Below are 20,697 nucleotides of genomic sequence, written 5' to 3'. Positions count from 1 at the left end.
GGGTTGTGGAGTGGTATACCAAACCAACTCAAACTCCAATTGTTACCACAGACTGACTCCTCAATTTGTAATTAGGTGCTTTTAATCAACCTAGTAAATAAAAGTTTAAATATACAAAAGATACAAGGTATTATCTCTGCCAACATAAATCAGGCTTCTTTTTAGCACTCTAACCAGTCATATATTTATATTCTATATTATATAATATACACTCACCTAAAGGATTATTAGGAACACCTGTTCAATTTCACATTAATGCAATTATCTAATCAACCAATCACATGGCAGTTGCTTCAATGCATTTAGGGGTGTGGTCCCGGTCAAGACAATCTCCTCAACTCCAAACTGAACGTCAGGATGGGAAAGAAAGGTGATTTAAGCAATTTTGAGCGTGGCATGGTTGTTGGTGCCAGACAGGCCGGTCTGAGTATTTCACAATCTACTCAGTTACTGGGATTTTCACGCATAACCATTTCTAGGGTTTACAAAGAATGGTGTGAAAAGGGAAAAACATCCAGTATGCGTCACTCCTGCGGGCGAAAATGCCTTGTTGATGCTAGAGGTCAGAGGAGAATGGGCCGACCGATTCAAGCTGATAGAAGAGCAACTTTGACTGAAATAACCACTCGTTACAACCGAGGTATGCAGCAAAGCATTTGTGAAGCCACAACACGCACAACCTTGAGGCGGATGGGCTACAACAGCAGAAGACCCCACCGGGTACCACTCATCTCCACTACAAATAGGAAAAAAGAGGCTACAATTTGCACGAGCTCACCAAAATTGGACAGTTGAAGACTGGAAAAATGTTGCCTGGTCTGATGAGTCTCGATTTCTGTTGAGACATTCAAATGGTAGAGTCAGAATTTGGCGTAAACAGAATAAGAACATGGATCCATCATGCCTTGTTACCACTGTGCAGGCTGGTGGTGGTGGTGTAATGGTGTGAGGGATGTTTTCTTGGCACACTTTAGGCCCCTTAGTGCCAATTGGGCATCGTTTAAATGCCACGGGCTACCTGAGCATTGTTTCTGACCATGTCCATCCCTTCATGACCACCATGTACCCATCCTCTGATGGCTACTTCCAGCAGGATAATGCACCATGTCACAAATCTCGAATCATTTCAAACTGGTTTCTTGAACATGACAATGAGTTCACTGTACTAAAATGGCCCCCAGTCACCAGATCTCAACCCAATAGAGGATCTTTGGGATGTGGAGGAATGGGAGCTTCGTGCCCTGGATGTGCATCCCACAAATCTCCATCAACTGCAAGATGCTATCCTATCAATATGTGCCAACATTTCTAAAGAATGCTTTCAGCACCTTGTTGAATCAATGCCATGTAGAATTAAGGCAGTTCTGAAGGCGAAAGGGGGTCAAACACCGTATTAGTATGGTGTTCCTAATAATCCTTTAGGTGAGTGTATATAAAGTTAAAATCTCGGTTTAAGGGCTATAGCAACACCATTGTGGCTTTGAAGAAAACACTGACCACCACTAAACCAAAAAAAAAAAAAACCACATTTTTTCCTATCAAAAAGGCACCTAGAAACTTTACCCCAATTCAATCAATTTTAGTCAGAGTTGCACATCACCACCCACCCAAACTCCAGTAACCCAATAAATGCTTTTGGCTCTTGATTGCAACTCCAACTCCAGAACTCTGCCTGGGGCTGCTCAAAATACCACAAGTACACAAATGTTGTATTGACTAAGCCAGTCTTGAGTTAATAAACCATAGGAGGAGGAGGAGAGGGGACACTGAATGTTAAGTTAAAATATCCCAGTTATTGTCCCAAGTCAAAGATTTGATGTAAGGAAGAAAAAAAGTGGGAGCATTGCATTTTTAGGAAACTAGATTAAAGGGGAATAAGGTAGAGAATTGGCAGGAAGCTTTAAGCTGTTATACAGTAGAGAAAATGAGGGCAGAAATGGTAAATGGTACAGTGTAACACAAAAAGATATCAGTATGAGCAGGATAAAGGACAATTAATACTATTAAGCCATGCCTTGACAAGACTGCAGTCAGTCATGTGGGCATATGCTCCAAGTGGGCTGTGAGGAAGAGGACATTTTGTGGGCACAAATGGAAGAGTTTAGGGTAGTATAAAAAGGGGAAAAAAAAAAAAAGTCGATCTAGGCATGGTATGTATAGAAAAAAGAGTAGAGAGAGGATACAGAAGATGCATGGAGGGTAAGGAGTAGAGGAGAGTACAGATATTGCCAGGGCATCTGATTTGGTTAAAAAAAAAAATTATGAAAAAGTAAATCAGCTTTGACTTGCATTAGAAATTCTCAACCCCCATACCCACTAATGTGCCAAGGATTTAAAGTGAATAATGGGGAAGTGTGAGAGTACAGCATAAAGTAGCAATGGACTGGGAGATCAGAATAAACCAGAGAAAGCAGCACCAAGGATATAATAGAGGAGAATAGAAGAGGAGCTTCAGAGCAGGTTTAGGGAGACTTAAATGAAGCTTGGTCATTTAATAGAGTGGCAGAATGGTGGGAAGAATAGTAAAATTCTTAAGAGTAGGTGAAGAGGTGTTGGGTGGGAGGACAGCAAGGACCCTACCTGGGGACAAAGCCTTTATCACATCCTGTGCTAGTGTTCCACCATGTCCAAGACAAAGGCAAAAAAGGCGTTCTTGCGGAAGCAACTTCGTCACGCTGCCACCAAAGACTCACAGAAAAATCCACAAGTTAATATACACGCTGTCTCTAGAATTTCTCCACACTCCATGTATTCCTCGCATCCCCGTTATACCCTCTGCTCTCCCATTTCTTTTTTTTTTTTATTTATTAATTTTATTACAATCAATACATAGCAATCAAGTTTTTACAAAAAAAGAATTATGTTAAGAACAGATCGATCCCCACCCTGAGAGAGAGAGCAAGCCAAACGGTGTAAAATTTAAGGCTTGTAAAAATACCTAAATTAATAAATTCTCTGTGCTTTGTAGCTGGAATGTTAAATTTGGAATGTAATTGTTCATAGGATGCAAAGACGTTGTCTATATAAAGATCTCTAAGCAAGTTAATTCCAATTTTTCCAGATATTAAAACTGCATATGTTTGTGAGGTTGAAAGAGGTGGTTCTTTGCAGGGTGCCACAGAAAGAAGCTTCTCCGTCTTAAAATGCTTTCTACATCGGTTCCAGATTCTAAGTGAGTGGAGCACAATTGGGTTATTAGTGTATTGCCGATAGCGTGTGTTTATTGGAGCAGCAGAGCAAGGAATACAAAGAAGTACTGCAGGATTTTACTTCTATTGCGGTCCATGCCTGTGTATGTTCTTCTATTTGTGTCCAGGTTCTTATCGACTGTATATTTGCCGCCCAGTAATAAAACTGGAAGTTAGGTAGAGCCATGCCGCCTTCTGCCTTTTGTCTTTGTAGGGTCGCTCTTTTGATGCGTGGATGTTTAGAATTCCAAATAAATGAGGTTATTGTTGAATCTAATTGCCTAAAGAACGATTTATTAATGTATATTGGTATGTTTTGAAATAAAAAGGAGCTTAGGAAGAATATTCATCTTAACAGTGTTAATTCTTCCAGCTAGTGTGAGATGAAGGGTTGACCATCTATGCAAGTCTTGTTTAATTTTTTCCATGCAGGCGAAATTTTGTTGATAAAGAGCTTTATGTTTACTTGTGATGTTTACCCCAGGTATTTAAACTGTTCTGCAATGATAAAAGGAAGGGTGTCTAATCTAATATTATATGCTTGAGAATTCACGGAAAGAGTACACTTTTATTCAGATTAATTCTGAGACCAGAGAGCTTTTGAAATTCTGTGAGTGCTGCTAAGACTGCAGGCACAGAATTTTCTGGGTCCGATATATACAGTACCATGTCATCTGCATATAATGAGATTTTCTGTTCCAGTCCTTCTCTGCTAATCCCCTTTATCTGATCAGTATTTCGACAATGTATTGCCAGTGGTTCAATGGCAATTGCAAACAGCAGTGGTGACAAAGGGCATCCTTGTCTTGTGCCACGTTCTAGTTTAAAGTAGTCTGAGCAAATGTTATTGATGCAAACTGAAGCTTCTGGGTTAGTATACAGTAATTTAATCCATGCACAAATGTTGGGCCAAACCCAAACTTCTCCAAAATAGTAAAAGGTATTTCCATTCAATCATGTCGAATGCTTTTCTGCATCCAATGATAATAATATTTCTGGGGTGTTTGATTTAGTTGGTGAGTATATTACATTAAACAGGCGTCGAAGATTTGAAGATAAGTGTCGGCCCCTAATAAATCCAGTTTGGTCTTGTGATATTACTGAGGGAGCACTTTCTCCATCCTTCTAGCTATGATTTTAGAGAGTATTTTAACGTCGTTATTCAGAAGTGAAATTGGTCTGTATGATGCACATTGTAATAAGTCCTTATTTTGTTTTGGAAAGACAGTGATTAGTGCTTGGCGAAAGGTTTGTGGAAGAGATTGGTTATCTCTGGCTTCTGTAAATGTTGCTAATAGGAGGGAGCTAGCTGAGCGGAGAATTTCTTGTAAAACTCTGCAGGGTAGCCGTCAGGGCCTGCTGCTTTTCCACCTTGGAGTGACTTTATAGCATCCAGTAATTCTGATAATGACAGAGGTTTATCGAGTTCCTCCACACTAAAAGCGTCAATTTGTGGTATCTGTAATTTATCCAGAAATGCATTAGATTGTATATTGTCTTCTTTAAACTCAGTAGTATATAGGGATTTATAGTAGTCTCTAAAAGTGTACATTATATTTTTGTGTTCGATGATTTTATCTCCGTTAGTGTTAGTATTACGAGATTGCGTTATACATCTTGCTTGTGAATTTGTTGCGCTAAAAGCTTATTAGCTTTCTCTCCATGTTCATAATAATGATGTCTGGATTTGTAAATTAGTTGTTCAGTTTCTTTAGTTGTCAAGAGGTTTAATTCTGAATGTAGAGCCTGCCTCCTCTTATGTAGAGTCTCGCTTGGTAGTCTGGCATGTTCTTCATCTATTTTAGTAATTTCGCTTTTTATCTCTGCTACTTTCTTGCGGATTTATTTCTGTGGGAAAGATATGAGATAATCTGTCCTCTTAAGAAGGCCTTAAGAGTTTCCCAGAGTATTCCTGCAGAGATCTCAGGGGATGTATTTGTCTCTAGAAAGAATTCGATTTGTTTGGATATAAATTCAGTACAATTCTCGTCAGCTAATAGAAGCGGATTGAGGCCATCTGCGGGGTGAGTGTATGGGGCTTAGTAATTTCAGCTCCAAGATCATCGGAGCATGGTCTGAAATAACAATAGCATCGTATTTACAAGATTTAATCTTAGGCAAGAAGTTATTATCTATAAAAAGTAATCAATCCTTGAGTAGCAATGATGTACTGGTGAGTAGAAAGAATATGTTCTTGAATTTGGGTTTAAAAACCTCCAGGGATCTGATAAGTTGTGATCAGTTATAAACTTTGTAATTATCTTTAAGGTGTTAGTTGCCGTTCCCCCTGTGGAGGAAGTCTTATCTAAAAGTGGATTTAAAACACAATTAAAGTCCCCAGCCATTATAAGTTTATGAGTGTTCAGATTGGGAATGGATGCAAATAAATTTTGTATAAATTCCTTATCATCAACATTAGGTGCATAAACATTTATCAAAATCATTTTACAGTTAGATAAGTCTCCCATGACCATCACATATCTCCCTTCAGGATCCAATACTACATCTGATGCTACAAATGGTACTGTTCTATGTATGAGAATTCCCACCCCTCTAGTTTTCTTTGTAAAACTAGAATGGAACATTTGACCAGTCCAGTCTTTTTGCAGCCAGAACTGATCCTTACTTAGTTGATAGTTATAATTATAAAGATTAAGATGATAGATTAGGTATAGATCAAGCCTGCTCTTTCTCTTCCCCCCTTAACCCCCCACCCTCCCTTTTTGCCTCCCCAGGTGAGGCTAAAACCCACTTCACGCAGTCCCAGTCCTCTGACATACCCAGAGACAGAGCACGTCCAAAGCACATCAAGCCCCCATGCAGTGGCGGTTTAAGGTTAAAAGATAGCGATATCTGTTACCAATACAGTCTTTAAAAGAGGAGGGGAAAAAAAAAAAAAAAAAATTATACATACATACATACACTTCGTGTATGTCACTTAGTGCATTAAGATGATACCCCCAGATAATAAACCCAGGTGATGGTGTTAAAGATGTGTCCAAAATAAGCATAACAAGTCTTAATGCAGTAATAGCAATAACAGTTAACCAAGGGTATGATATTGAACAGTCTCATTTAGGGTACACATGAAATAATTAGAAAAAAAAAAAAAAAAAAAAAAAGGGGAACACGTAATTAAGCACAATAAAACAAACATTTAGCGCCCTAGTAATACTAAGTAATAAGTAAGTAATAAGAATATATGCTGATAAAAAACCCGTATTTTAAAACAAATAGATCAGACAGTAGATTATTAATCCTAGCATTATCATTTACCGCCATGACTCACAATTATGTATCAGAAGTGTCCCGGGATCAGCTTTCTTAATTCATTTTCTGCTTCCTCTATGCTAGCCAAGACATAGAAATGACCCTGCCATTCCACTTTGTTTTGCCGGATACAGGAGGCCGTATTTCACACTGGCTTGCCGTAGCCGCTGTTTAATATTATAGAAGGCTGCGCGTTTAATAGCTGTTGCTGGAGAGAAGTCAGGGAAGACACGAATGTGGCTAATTTCATATATAATATCTTCCTTTTTTCTGAGGAGTGCCATCACCTCTAACTTAAATGATAATCGTTCAAAACGAACTATAAAAGATCTTGGTCGGGTCTGACGGTGTTTGATCCGCGTACGCGGCAAGCCGCTGCTATCTCAGATTCTGCTTTAAAGTCGCTCCCGATTATTTTAGAAAAAAGTTCAGTTGCGAATTTCACAGGGTTTGAACTTTCTCAATTCTCCAGCAGGCCTTCAATTCTGACATTATACCTTCTATTCCCATCTTCTAAAGCAGCCAGTCTGTCTCCAAGTTTTTTACATTCCGAACTGACATTTACTGCTCTTTCCTCGGCACTGGCAGCTGAATGTTCGGCCATTTCGATCCGATTCGTGAATGTCTCATTAAGATGCTCCAATTGATCAGCAAGCGTGCTCAGTTTAACCGAGTTTTTCTCAACGCGCTCTTCAATTTTGCCCAGCACCTGTCAAAGTTCAAGTTGTACCTCTTGACGCAGCCTTTCATTTGCCTGTTGGATTTCCTGTCGCAGCCATTCATTGGCCTGTTTCATCTTCTGTTTCAGTCTGTCATGTGCCTTTGCCGTTGCTTTCTCATTAGCCTTCTAGCTTTTCTTTATATCTATATACTGTAGCGGTCCCTCTCGGGTTGAATAAATACAGGATCTCAGAATAAGCAGCAAATATGAAAAATAGCACCACTGCTAGCGGAGCTCCACTTCAGACGTCCATCTCTCGCATCGAACGAGACCAAACTCCCATTTCAATTCAAATGCCTCAAATTTCCAGTAAGGCTCTGCTTCGCGTTGACAATAAGTCTCAGGGACAGACCCTACAAAAGGTTGCCATTGATTTGAGGCAACATTGCTTTTCTCCTGGACAACTATACGTTGCATTCTCAAGAGTAAGCTCAGTGCACAGCTTGGACATATTACAACTGGAGTGCTGAACTGACAATGTGGTATACAAAGAGATCCTTAAATAGTTATGAGTATTATTTTCCCTCAGGAGATAGAAAGGACAGCAAACACCCATAACAGGGACAAAACAATTACATTGACAATCATGTTACATTTTTTTAAAATATGTTTCCTTTTCGTTTTCTTTAACACACTACTTCTCCGCTGCGAAGCGCGGGTATTTTGCTAGTAACTACCTAAAGCTCATGAACCCAAACCTCTGTGTAGTGTCACTACACATTAAAATAAATCAACTCACCACATGGTTCTTCATCACTCCCATCTGAGCAGTCCTCATCACCATCACACTTCCAAACAGAAGGGACACATCGGCCATTTCCACACCTAAACTGAGACTGCTCACATTCTTCAGGATAACCTAAGGAAGAGAAATTTATATACATAGACCCCATGAGGTATCACTCAAAATGTATTACATTAACACAAACAACAAAACAAAGCACAAAATGGGGGAGGTTAAACATTAAAGTATGAACTTCACATGCAGTCAAGAAATTCAACCTATTAGGATTTCTTTTTGGGAAAACATTAATTACAAATCAAACATTCTATACAAGCAAGTTTAACAAAACTAGGTTTGAAACAAATCAACCCCCAACCATGAGAAAGAGCTAGGCCAGCAGCTATATACATATACACACACACACACACACTAAAGAGCAAGAAAAAGAGCAAAAATCTGCTTCAATTTAAATGCTTATTCCAAAATGTTATGGATTAGATCCAGCCAGGTTTTTAAAAAAGTTTTGTACAGATCATCTTGTTAAAAGAACACATCCAAAAAAAAAAAAAAACTTTGAGGAGAGATTGTCCCACAAGCCAACTAAGCTTTTTACAGGGGGGGGTTGGAAAAAAAAATAAATAAATAAAGTTCCAACTGTATTACTGCTGTGCGAGTTTATTAAAGCCAAAAATCTTTGCTCCTTAAAAAAAAAAAAAAAATCACTGTTTTGGTTGCTGCTAAAGGTACTGGTACTATTTTTAAAGCTTTCCACCCTTAAGGGTTTGATAGAGGGTTCCAAAAACCATTTGTAAAAAAGTTACTAAAACTCAACAAACTAGCATCAGCAAGATGGAAAGAGGCATGGAACAGAAGCAACAAACTGGCCAGTTCATAAACAGCTTTGTAACCACTAAAATTTAACAGTGATCCTTTAGTGGCATGACTAAAAGAATATTTGGAGATTGTACTTAATGCAAAAACAGCACTAGGAAAAGTGACAGCATACACAGGAGGAAAAAGGCAAGAACTACAGGTAGATGGCAGACTTGAAACCACTAAAGAGAAAGGCCCTGCAGTATGCAGAGGCATGCAGCAATAAGCACCGATAAGGGCTGTAGAAAAATAACCAACAGTGGGTGGTATTCAGTCAGCAAGTTCTTACAAATGTATAGAAGGATGGCTTTGATAATAGATTTAGCACTTAGGAAGATTACTGCTATTAAAGCAGGCAACAGCAGAATATTGAACAAATTATATAGGTAGAAAGAATGTAAGGTACTGTATATAATAATAAAAAAAGGGGGGCAGAGTTAAGAAAGCTGACAATAAAAAAGGTAAACTTCACACAAAAGACACAGCTGGCATTTAAGGGGAAGAGTATTACATAAGCTTAAGGGGTCAGAAAGTGTTAGTCAATCCAACATTAACAACTGGAAAAATTTAAGGGGTTAAGCAGTTCATCAATCCAAATGGAGGCCAGAACATTGGAAGTTCTGGACATTTTGGCAGGAGGCTTAGCAGGATCAGTCCTCCTTGAAAGCTACATCTGAAAGATGCCAGCTGACCCAGGACCATGACCCAAGGGTCACTGAATTATAGGAATTGGTCAGGTCTGCACAATCCCTATTAGAAAGCAGGCTTGCCAAGATGGAGTTAATGGGGATGTGGAAGGAGGCTCAAGACCACAAAAGGCAGAAATAGGGTCAGTGTGACACAGGAACAAGGCAAAAGATGGACACTGACGGGCATCAACTCTTAAATTAGAAGAATCAAAACATTTTCAGACGCTTGCAGAGCTGGACAATGTGTCGGAAATCACAGGTGGTAAGCAGGCACGAGGAATCCCAAACAGGCCACTTCTAAACCAGCCCTCTTAAAGAGGTTGTGATAAAAAGGGGTTTAAATTCAGTCTGAAACACAGGTTTGCTCTCTGCTAGATGGATATAAAGCCTCTCTGGAAGGGTGAACAGGATCTTGGCCAGGATGGATCCAGTTGCCATTTGTTCCAACCCTTAAACCATAGTTTGTTATTGTCCATCAGTTCTCCAATCCAAATTTAAGGAATGAGGTGTCGGGTGGAGAAACAGTAATGACAAGGTAGTCTTCTACCAAATTCTGCCTTTGCCATGCACCAGTCCTTGTAAAAAAATTGATTAGGAGGCTTAACACATGGCTGAAACCTTGGTGTTTGGTAGATGGCAATGAACATTTCTTGAACCCACACTGAATGATAGGTGGTAATTGAACCCAAGGGGGCCCAGTGTGTTGGGGGAGGGAGTTGAGGACATGTCAGGTTTAGAATTGCACATGACCAACAGAAAGCAAGGTTACCCTTTATGTAAAATGGCATTTTAAGAAAAACCCACACAGGTCTTTAATTGGATGATGAGCCACACCTTACTTAGGACAGTGATGTGTGAACTGGATTAGGGGGAAAACCCCTAGAGCAGAAGTGTGCTATTGGCCCACCCCAAAATGCTGACCATAATTTAAATAGAAGTCATATATCTCTATATCTCTATATAAATAAAAGTTTACTGGGAAAAGTTTACTGGGGACATTACAACTACGGGAGACTGCAACTACCTTATCAACTAGGCTATTGTGGTAGTAATGACCATCTTCACAACTATTTAAAATCATAAAACAAAATTACCACACTATCCTTGCTAACAGCAGAGTACAAAGGCAGTTTATAAGGTAAAGCGCTTTTGTCATGTTTAGTGAAAGCTGACAGCATGGGATCAAATGAGAGGTAGTGTTTTACTAGCAAGCTGTAAATCTAGGATGAAGAGGTGCACAATCTTTTAAGGTTGGTTATTTAGATTTTAAAGATACCAAATCCCATTAGATACTGCTTATAAAATCTAGTTTTTAGATTATACTGTTAATGGTCTAAATGTTAAATTTTCCTCCAACCTTAAAATCATTAATGCAGGGTGTATGTACATGTATGCAACAGTTCCTGTTAACTAAAGCATATCAACCTTCTCTGGTATTAAGTGCAACACACTTGGCACTTCTCCAGCAGTGGAGAAAACCCTTTCACCGAGTAGCAACAGCCTGCACACAAATATGAAAAAGTAAAATAACCCATAATATTTAGCTCTTTAGGCAATTCTACAGCCACGTTTGGAGTTATTCAAGTACATTTCATCCGTGTGTGTGTGTGTGTGTGTGTGTGTGTTTAAACCCGCTTCTAAATTAAAAAAAAAAAACACACACACACACACAAGTTCAAAAGAGCTTTTCCTAAGAAACATCCTGAAGGGCCACCACCATAAATTATAAGTGGTCAGTCAAAGGAGAGAACTCATACATACAAATTAAAATTAATCCAAGTCTATTCCCATTTAAGTGAAAGCTAAAATCAAAACATTAAGTTTAAGGCACAGTTTAAACCCTGGGTATTGTGCATCAGCAGATTCTTAGACTCCTACTGCAAGCTTGCACAGATTTAATCCGATTTTTTTAATGCTGCAGAGAAACTTCACACAATTTACATCCTATAAACTCATTCAAGGTTAATGAAATGGAGAAAAAAAAAAATTTCACAAAACAAATGCGCCACAATTGAAATAAAGGAATATGCTTATTTGATAAGCAATCTCTTGCTACTTACGGGCAGGAAGTTCGTGCATATAAAAAAAAAAAAGTATTGTACTGAACACCCACTATACTACACAGAATTTCAAGCCATCATGTAAAATTTAAAAATGTTAACTACCTTGTCCTACAACTTAATTCTAACATGTTAAACATTCAATTAAACATGCACTTAACAGTTAGTCATAAGGCTGAACGTAAATATAATGCTCAAAAAATTAAAACACTTTATATCGGAGTATAGCAGCAAGTCAATAAAACTTCTGGGATATTGATCTGGTCAGTAAAGTAGCAGAGGGGGTTGTTAATTTCATTAACACCAAAAACCCGAAACTGATTAACAAGTGCTCTAGATGGGCAACAATGAGACAACCCCCAAAACAGGAATTGTTTAAACAAGTGGAGGCCACTGACATTTTTCCCCTCCATCTTTTGTTTTTCCACTAGATTCGCATTTTGCTACAGTCCGTGTCACTACGGGTAGCATGAGGCTACACCTGGACCCTACAGAAGGTTGCACAGGTAGTCCACCTTCTCCAGGATGGCACATCAATACATACCATTGACAGAAGGTTTGCTGCATCTCACAGCATAGTCTAAAGGACATGATTCCAGGAGACAGGCAGTCACTCAACGAGAGCTGGGCAGGGCTGTACAAGGTCCTTAACCCATCAGCAGGACTAGTATCTGCTCCTTTGTTCAAGCAGGAACAAGATGAACACTGCCAGAGCCCTACAAAATGACTTCCAGCACACCACTGGGACGAATGTCTGACCAAACAAATCAGAAACAGACTTCATGGAGGGTAGCAGGACGTCCTCTAGTGGGCCCTGGGCTCACTGCCTGGGACCGTGGAGCTCAATTGGCATTTGCCACAGAATACCAGAATTGACATCTACCACTGGCACCCTGTGCTTTTCACAGATGAGAGCAGGTTCACCCCGAGTGCATGTGACAGATGTGAAAGGGTCTGGAGGAGCAATGGAGAAGGTTATGCTGCCTGTAACATTGCTCAGCATGACCCGTTTGGTGGTGGGTCACTGATGGCCTGGGAAGGTATATCCATGGAGGGACACACAGACCTCTACATACTAGAAAACGGCACCTTGAATGCCATCAGGTACTGGGATGAAATCCTTGGACCCATTGTCAAACCCTATGCTGGTGTAGTGGGTCCTGGGTTTGTCCTGGTGCATGACAATGGCCAGCCTCCTGTGGCAAGAGTGTGCCAGCAGTTCCTGGAGGATGAAGGAATGGATATCAAGGACTGGCCCGCCCCCCCGTCCAGATCTAAATCCAATAACACACCTTCCTCTGGACACCATCCATCATCTCATTAGAGGCATGCCCAGACGTTGTCAGGCATGCATACAAGTATGTGGGATCTTTACAACCTACCAAGTATGATCAAGTTGCTGCAATGAAATTTCGGGGGATGGGGGGTTCTGGGGGAAAAAAAGCCTGCTACATGATTTTCCCCAATGTCTTTGAATTTAGCCCTCTGTAGTTTGATAATTTTCATTTACATCAAAACAAAGTGGGATCCTTTGATTCCTAACATTACCTTGTCCATATCAGTATAGATATCCAGCATGATAACCCCCCCCAATTGTGATCTGATGCATTTTCTAAGTGCTCCTCTAATTTTGTGTAGTTTATCCTGTTTAGAATTGTACTAGTAATTTAAAAAAAATACAAGATGGACTGTCCACTACAATACATCATTCAAAAACACTGGTAATACTTGCATCAGGGCAACAGTTAAGCAGAAAACATTCCTTAATCTTTAATGCAACATGAACAGTGTCACAGCCTCTGGCAGTTAATTTGCATACACGACAAGAGTTTGTTAGTACTTCAGGGGGTTATCCACCCTAAACACTATCGTGATTACTAAATTACCAATGGGAGTTTTTTTTTTAAATTAACCCACACCACACACTATTCCATGCCTACCATTACATAGCATTACCCAATGACTATGTGCGAACACTAGTGAGACTGCAACAATGTGTGCTGTATTGACAAGTTTTTACAGCCTTGTCAATGTCTCACACACACTTTCACATTTTATACGATTATATAAAATGGTTTTCCTCACACACAATCAGCACAAAAAAAAAAAAGTTACTCAAACGTCATAATTAGCCTCACGACACAAAGTAATAAAGAAAAGGAATTTGAACCTATGACCTCACCATTGCTAAACTGTACCTTATCCACTTTGCCATCAAAGCAGATCAGTTATGGAGTAGCTTTACCACGGAAAACTGGTTGAAAATGAAATCTTGCAAATATGCACATATCTGAGAGTCTTTGTACCGACTGAAGTCCACTGGTCTGTGCCATAAATTTGTTTTCTGTACAACTCGAATAATTTATCATTTTATAGTCCAATCGCTAAACTGGCACATTTCCAGTTCAAATACTTTAGAGAAATGCAGACTGCACTCTCCCTCACACTGGGTTAAAGGCATGCAATTGGCGCGTGCCTGTTGCGGTCTTTGTATGTCACCAATTTTAATAGGTTAGTGAATTTGCTCAAGCACACAGGCAAAACACACATTAACCTGCTCTTTGAAAGATCACCCTCATTTGTAGGGTCAGGATTACACTAAAATTAAATAAAAATAACCAAACACTTCACTGCTACAGAGAGCAGAATTTGGCATTACAGAAAACTCCAGGACAAACCACTCATCCACGAAGTGATACACCACACAGAAAATGTTACACCTATGGATTATAAGTTCTATTTAACTCAACCCATGTTTAGCAGTACCTCCATTCAACAGGATACAGTAAGGGGTGCTTAATTGAACCCTAAGGCAGACAATAGCCACAAAATGCCCTGTAAAGTTTAGTGCAGTTAGTCAATTTTAACCAATTTGAGCATTTGTCTGTCAATTGCTGCAATTAAACTGTTCACATAGCAAAGTGTGCAGTTGTATAGCTTAAGTTGTTTCAAGTCTGACGGTTATGTACACAAAAGCAAGCTAATCATTGGCATTTTTTAGCATTCAATTGCCCGACTATACAGGGTTCTGAGCAGACTGAAAGATGTCAAACAACTTTAGTGATGGAGTTCAATGTTCATATATTTAAAACTTTAGTAGTCAATTTTAAAATCGCTGCATCACTTTTATATATTTAAAAAACTGAAACTGCTAATTTGCAGTGCTACTTTACAAATAGTATTATGGTAGTTAAGCCGGGGGGAGGGAGTTTGCTCTGCACCTTCTAGAAGAACTGGGCAGTAAGGTCATGATAAGCATATCCATTCACTTTGATTACATTTTTAAAAATTACCCGTTTAAATGAATCTATTTGAGTCACCAATGAACAATTAAAAGACAAAACAGGTCATGTCTGAATTACAATTATATACATACAGTACTAAATACAGTATATCATATGCCACTAGCTTATTTCTGTGCACAAAGCACAATATTTAAAAAAGAGTTATAAAACAGTTACCATATCACAAGAGAACGAGACCTTAGCAACTCTTAAGGATTCATTCACAGATTAGTGGGGGTTGGGGGAAGACTAAGAGTACATCATGAAGGACACATGCATTCCCATTAAGCTATACTGAATTAGTCTGTGCTCAAATAATTCATGATTTGCTGAAAAGTATTGTTCAAAAACAACAAAAAAAAATGAATCACCCATAACCACAATAAAGCAGACTAAGCTATAAGTGAATTTAATTGGTTTTCCTTAAGATATTATGGTAAATAAGTCTAAGTCTTCATCCTGTGAAATCCCTATAAAGAGTAGCATGGCAGATATACCACATGGAGATTGGATTATGAGCCTTTAACACTAGAATTACCAGAGCCTACGAAAAAACTCCGTCCCACTTTAAATCGCTGTTAGACTGAAATCAAATATATGTTTTTATTCTAAAATAGTAAGACTAAGAGCAGTTTACTTCTCAAAATGGAGGGGTGCAGGATCGAACTCCCGACTTAGATTCCCAGTCAGCAGCTGATTCTATTGCGCCTCGGAGGTAGTCATAATTAACGGGTGTCAATGTCGCATGTTAAGGCGGCTTTTTGTTTCTGCAGTTATATTTTTGAATAAAAGCGCAATTGTGTTAGATTTGTACCTTTTGTGAAAGTATTTCTTTGATATTTGGACTTCAGGCTTCATACATTATATAGTTTATGCCTACATTTTGTCATCTACTACTAGAATATAAAAAAACGTTTCAACAATGTGTTTACACAGATTACTGTAGAAACGGAACAGACATGAAATGCATGTGTTCCAAACAACGATCTATTATTTCCACTCTAAAACTCCACTTCACTCCCAGGAAAAAAAAAAAAAAAAAATCAATCAAGGCATGAGCTGGGAGAAGTTTGTGCACGTTCTAAGTCGGTGGGGGGGGGGATGGAATAGCCGGCTGCTTGCAGCCTGATTTTTATTAGCACACTAGCAAAATACCCGCGCTTCGCAGCGGAGAAGTAGTGTGTTAAAGAAGCAATGAAAAAGAAAAGGAAACATTTTACATACAGACAAACAGACAGACTATCAGTGCAATACACTGCTTGTTAAAACGGATAACTCCCGCTCTTACGTGCAAGTCTGCGTGGATATTATGAACTATCGTATTTGTTCAAGTTCTATTTAAATTTTAAATAGAAGGAATTTTTATTTAGTCGACAGAAATATATCTTTGGTAGGAATGGTAAAAACAGACAGGAATATTATTCCTGAATAAATCAACTCAAACCTTAAACAACTTATAATATTTTGCTCTCCATAAAATATATCCTGTCAAAATTATACAAATTCAAATATGAACATGCTGCATAACAAAACCTGGAAATATAAATAAAATGTGTTCCTTTCAGCAATAACAAATCAAATCATTCAGTTGTCTTTGCTCATATGTCATTTTAGAGCTGGACGCCTGGCATCTTTTTTTGGCAACAAGTTCGTTTATGTTTGGTGTGAGGTTCTGTGTTGTGGAGATTCTCAGGATGGATTGCAGGTGCTCATCAGTGAGGCGACTCCTGTGTGCTGTTTTGTTAGTCTTTATCACTGAGAAGAGCTTCTCACACAGATATGTGCTACCAAACATGCACAAGGTTCGAGCCGCATGTAGACAGACTTTTTTTGTTCTTCAAAGTCACCAAAGCGCCGTGCAAACTCAGTGCGCTCAGTTTATCAGCAAAGTGCGTATTTGGGAACACCGTAGTGACGACTTGGTTCAACATTACTTGGCAACAGGGAAAGTGGGGCAAGGTGAACTGGTGCATTTGTGTCTCCCATAAAAGCAGCTTCACTTGAAATCACTTTGTGATTGTGCACGGGTAAAAACTTCCGCTGAAGTGTCAGATTCTTATTTAATTCTTCTGCTTTCTGTATCTTCTGCATTGCATTCAGGTCTTTCAGGTTACCCTGATGTTTTGTTTTATAGTGCCGTCTTAGATTAAATTCTGTAATTACAGCCACATTAGCTCCACAAATGAGACACACGGGTTCAGTAAACATATACTCAGCCTCCCATCGGTTTTAAAGGCTCTATTTTCAGAATCAACTTTTCTCTTCAGCATCGTAAGCTAGCTTCGCAATAACTTGCAGCATCATAAGGTAGACTTGATTAGCGCGGTAAGTGTTCGGCCAGGCAGCTGAAGCGCTGCATTATGGGATCTGTAGTTTATTGTGTTACCAGCGCTTCATATACCCGGGCTTTAATAACAATAATACAGTATATAAAATGATCTCGGGCGGATATAATTACACGCGGGCGGATGTGGCCCGGCCCTTGAGTTTGACACATATGGACTAAATAGAACTTGAAAATATATATTTTTTCAAATGTGATCGCGCAATTCAGATAGAGTTGACGCGCACTACAGCCTGCATGCCTCAATAAGTCATCCTCCCTCGCCCTTACTTTTTAACCGTTCATCTAATGAATACACTGAGTATGGCTTTACCAAAACAATCATTGATGGCGAATAAAGTATCCATTATTCGAGTATGTAGATCGGGTTATATGCGTATCACAGTGGAGAAGTAGGGTGTTAAAAAAGGTAGAAAAAGAAAAGTGAACATTTTAAAAATAACGTGACTGTCAATATACAGTATTTGTTTTGTGAGTGTTACTGAGTGTTGCTGTCATCAAGGATTTATCGTTGTAAAGATGACAGGTTTCATTCATCGATTCGTTTCTTTCTGCATCAATAAACAGCTCGTCTTTATCTGAGACCTGACACACTGCATGCACGGGTTTTTTTTACACTGTCTTCCTTTAGCGGGACATTGACTTTTTCCAACGTGTGCTTTGTTTCCGCAGTAGTCGGATTTATGAATATGCTTGTATGTACGAGACGCTTCATATTTTTTGCTGCCTTTTCAATTGTGTAATTCGGTTTTTGTTCAGCGCTCTTTGGAACTGTTGCCTTTTATCTGTGCACTGCGTCAGTTCACGTGAGCCACTCTGTGTACATGCATCGAAGGTTCCCAGCTGTGCTGGTGCCATCTCGTGCTATGTCCATGGCTGTATTTAATGTTACCTTAGTCCTGGCACTTAAAACTTTCTCTCGCAGTTTCGCTGAGTTTGTGTCAAACACCACCCTGACCATCTCATCTTCCTCTCCATAAGCACAGTCCTTCACCCGTGAATATTTACCGTGGCAGTTTGCTATTGGATTGCCGCTGACGGACGGCCTTATATGGGCAGGCAATAAATTACAAACGCCAGCGGCAGCCTGTCTATGAACTTAATTTAAAGTGTAGGTTTACATCGTGCTTTGTTTCCGAAGTAGCAGAACTCATGAATATGGTTGTATATGTCACTCGCTCGCTTCTTATTGTTTCGCTGCCTTCTCAATTATATAATGCATGTTTTCTTCAGCGCTTTTTTGAGGTCTTCCTGATTTTCTATGTGCTGCGTGATTACGTGGGAGGCGTGATGTCACACGAAACTCCGCCCCCCACGGCGTTGAAGCTCATCTCCATTACAGTAAATGGAGAAAACTGCTTCCAGTTATGACCATTACGCGTAGAATTTCGATATAAAACCTGCTCAACTTTTGTAAGGAAGCTGTAAGGAATGAACCTGCCAAATTTCAGCCTTCCACCCACACGGGAAGTTGGAGAATTAATGATGAGTCAGTGAGTGCTTTGCCTTTTATTAGTATAGATTTAGATTAACAAAAGACTCTGACGGAGAGGCGAGAATGGTTTTAAGAAGCGATTTAAGGTGGGAAGGATTTACAAATTTTTTCGTAGGCTCTGGTAGTTCTAGTGTTAAAGTGGAATACTAAACTGAGAAAATGTAATCCGAGGAATCCTGTGCAAGTAAGTTAAATGGCAATCAACACTAGTTTAATGAAATCATACCTTTATTTGGTCCTTCAAAACAAACTTATTGGAATTTGAATAGTAGTTAAGCTTGTGTTAACTACAGCAACTTACATTGAAAAGCGATGCTTGGAACACAATTAGCCCAATAGTCAATTTTTTCTTATTTATTTCATTTTATATATATATATATATATATATATATATATATATATATATATATATATATATATATATATATATATATATATATATATATATATATATATATATATATATATATAGAGAGAGAGAGAGAGAGAGAGAGAGAGAGAGAAATTAAAAAAATTGTACTCTATATTTAATTTTATCTCAATTAGTAATGTCCAGATGGAACACTAAAAACCCTGGATATAGTTAAATGTTTCAACTGCAAAAAGCTATAGTGCAACTAACCTATGTACATACAGTGGAACCTCGGTTTGCGAGCATAATTCGTCTTGAAAACGTGCTCGCAATCCAAAGTACTCGTATATCAAAGCGAAATTCCCCATAAGAAATAATGGAAACTCAGATGATTCATTCCACAACCCAAAACTATTCATATAAAAATTAATACAAAATATAAAAGTAAAATACATAATACAAATTGACCTGCACTTTACCTTTAAAAAGAATCATGGCTGGTGTGAGTTACTAAACTTGTGGGATTCCACCCAACGGGACGGCACGCGGAAGAGCATCCCAAAGCAAATCGCAGTCTCCCAGCTCTGTAGCAGTTCGCCGTATAAGTGCATCCAAAAAGATCGCAGACATGCTATAAGCTCCCATCGTCACTGGGTCATACAAGGAATATAAAGATCCCGCTACAATAAATAACAGCGCTGTTGCGGTTTCAAGCTGAATAAAGCTGGTGTTAAAGTACTAAGACTCAGCTTTGTATTTTGGGGAGCAAGATGGGGACTCTCACTTCACAGCACGCACACACACAGTCACAATGCTGTAGTAAACACTATACGCTCGTACGGATGTTGACTATATGAGTGAGGCACACAGACTCAGACGGAGAATAGGAGACAGAGAGACGCGCTGGGCAAGAGAGCGAGCAAGATAGAGAGAGAGAGAGAGAGAGAGAGAGAGAGAGAGAGAGAGAGAGAGAGAGAGAGAGAACCATCAGCTCAGTTGTGATCACGTCGCTCAGCAGACAGTGTATCCATACTACTCGTATTGCAAGACATCGCTCGTTTATGAAGTCAAAGTTTATTAAAAATTTTTTGCTCGTCTTGCAAAACACTCGTAAACCGAGGTTCCACTGTATTTACTTTTAAGCAGTGTTTGATAGATATTGATGTTAATCTATGTGGGAAAAGGATTTTGACAAATGCTGCAAGCTAAGCTTTCAGATAAGTACATTACCGAAGTAATCTTTTGGTAACTGCACTGTTGCAGACCTCTCAGTGTATCTGTTTTGTGCCCTTTTTTAGTTTGCTTAGTTACTTTTAATATAGTTATCACCTTTACAATCTAATGGAACACTTAACTGGGGTTCCTGCACAGGTAGGAAGTGCGTGGCCAGTGCTGTGCATTTACAGCCAGTATGCACTGCTACCAGTGAGACCAGCTACCAATTACTCTCCATGTACCAATATACAGACAAATTAAAAACTTTAAAAGTCCACCTCTTTCCTTGCCTTCAGAGTTTCAAACACATCTGAGACTGACATTTTAAGACTCCTTTGCCAACTATCATAAGGCACGCAAAGTCCTTCTGGAATGAACTAGAGAGAACCTGCACAATAACTCAACAAGTACCGAGAAAGCCTATGTGGCTTTACAGAGACCTGGTTTAACAATACCGACTCCGATACAGCTGTTGGAGTGGA

At 39.1% G+C, this 20,697-nt stretch overlaps 1 protein-coding gene across 2 annotated transcripts in view; it reads right to left on the bottom strand.

Moving 5' to 3' along the window:
• Positions 1-20,697, bottom strand: part of vldlr (very low density lipoprotein receptor) — a 258,783-nt gene that overhangs the window by 210,481 nt on the left and 27,605 nt on the right. For both annotated transcript variants that reach the window (XM_039751092.1, XM_039751091.1), the window contains exon 2: positions 7,919-8,038. In XM_039751092.1, the coding sequence (XP_039607026.1) occupies positions 7,919-8,038 (120 nt within the window). The remainder of the gene's footprint in view (positions 1-7,918; positions 8,039-20,697) is intronic.

This window comes from Polypterus senegalus, chromosome 4 (genome assembly GCF_016835505.1).
Source record: "Polypterus senegalus isolate Bchr_013 chromosome 4, ASM1683550v1, whole genome shotgun sequence".
NCBI lineage: Eukaryota > Metazoa > Chordata > Cladistia > Polypteriformes > Polypteridae > Polypterus > Polypterus senegalus.
Note: the sequence above shows the minus strand (reverse complement) of the source record. Positions and strands in the feature narration are given on the sequence as shown.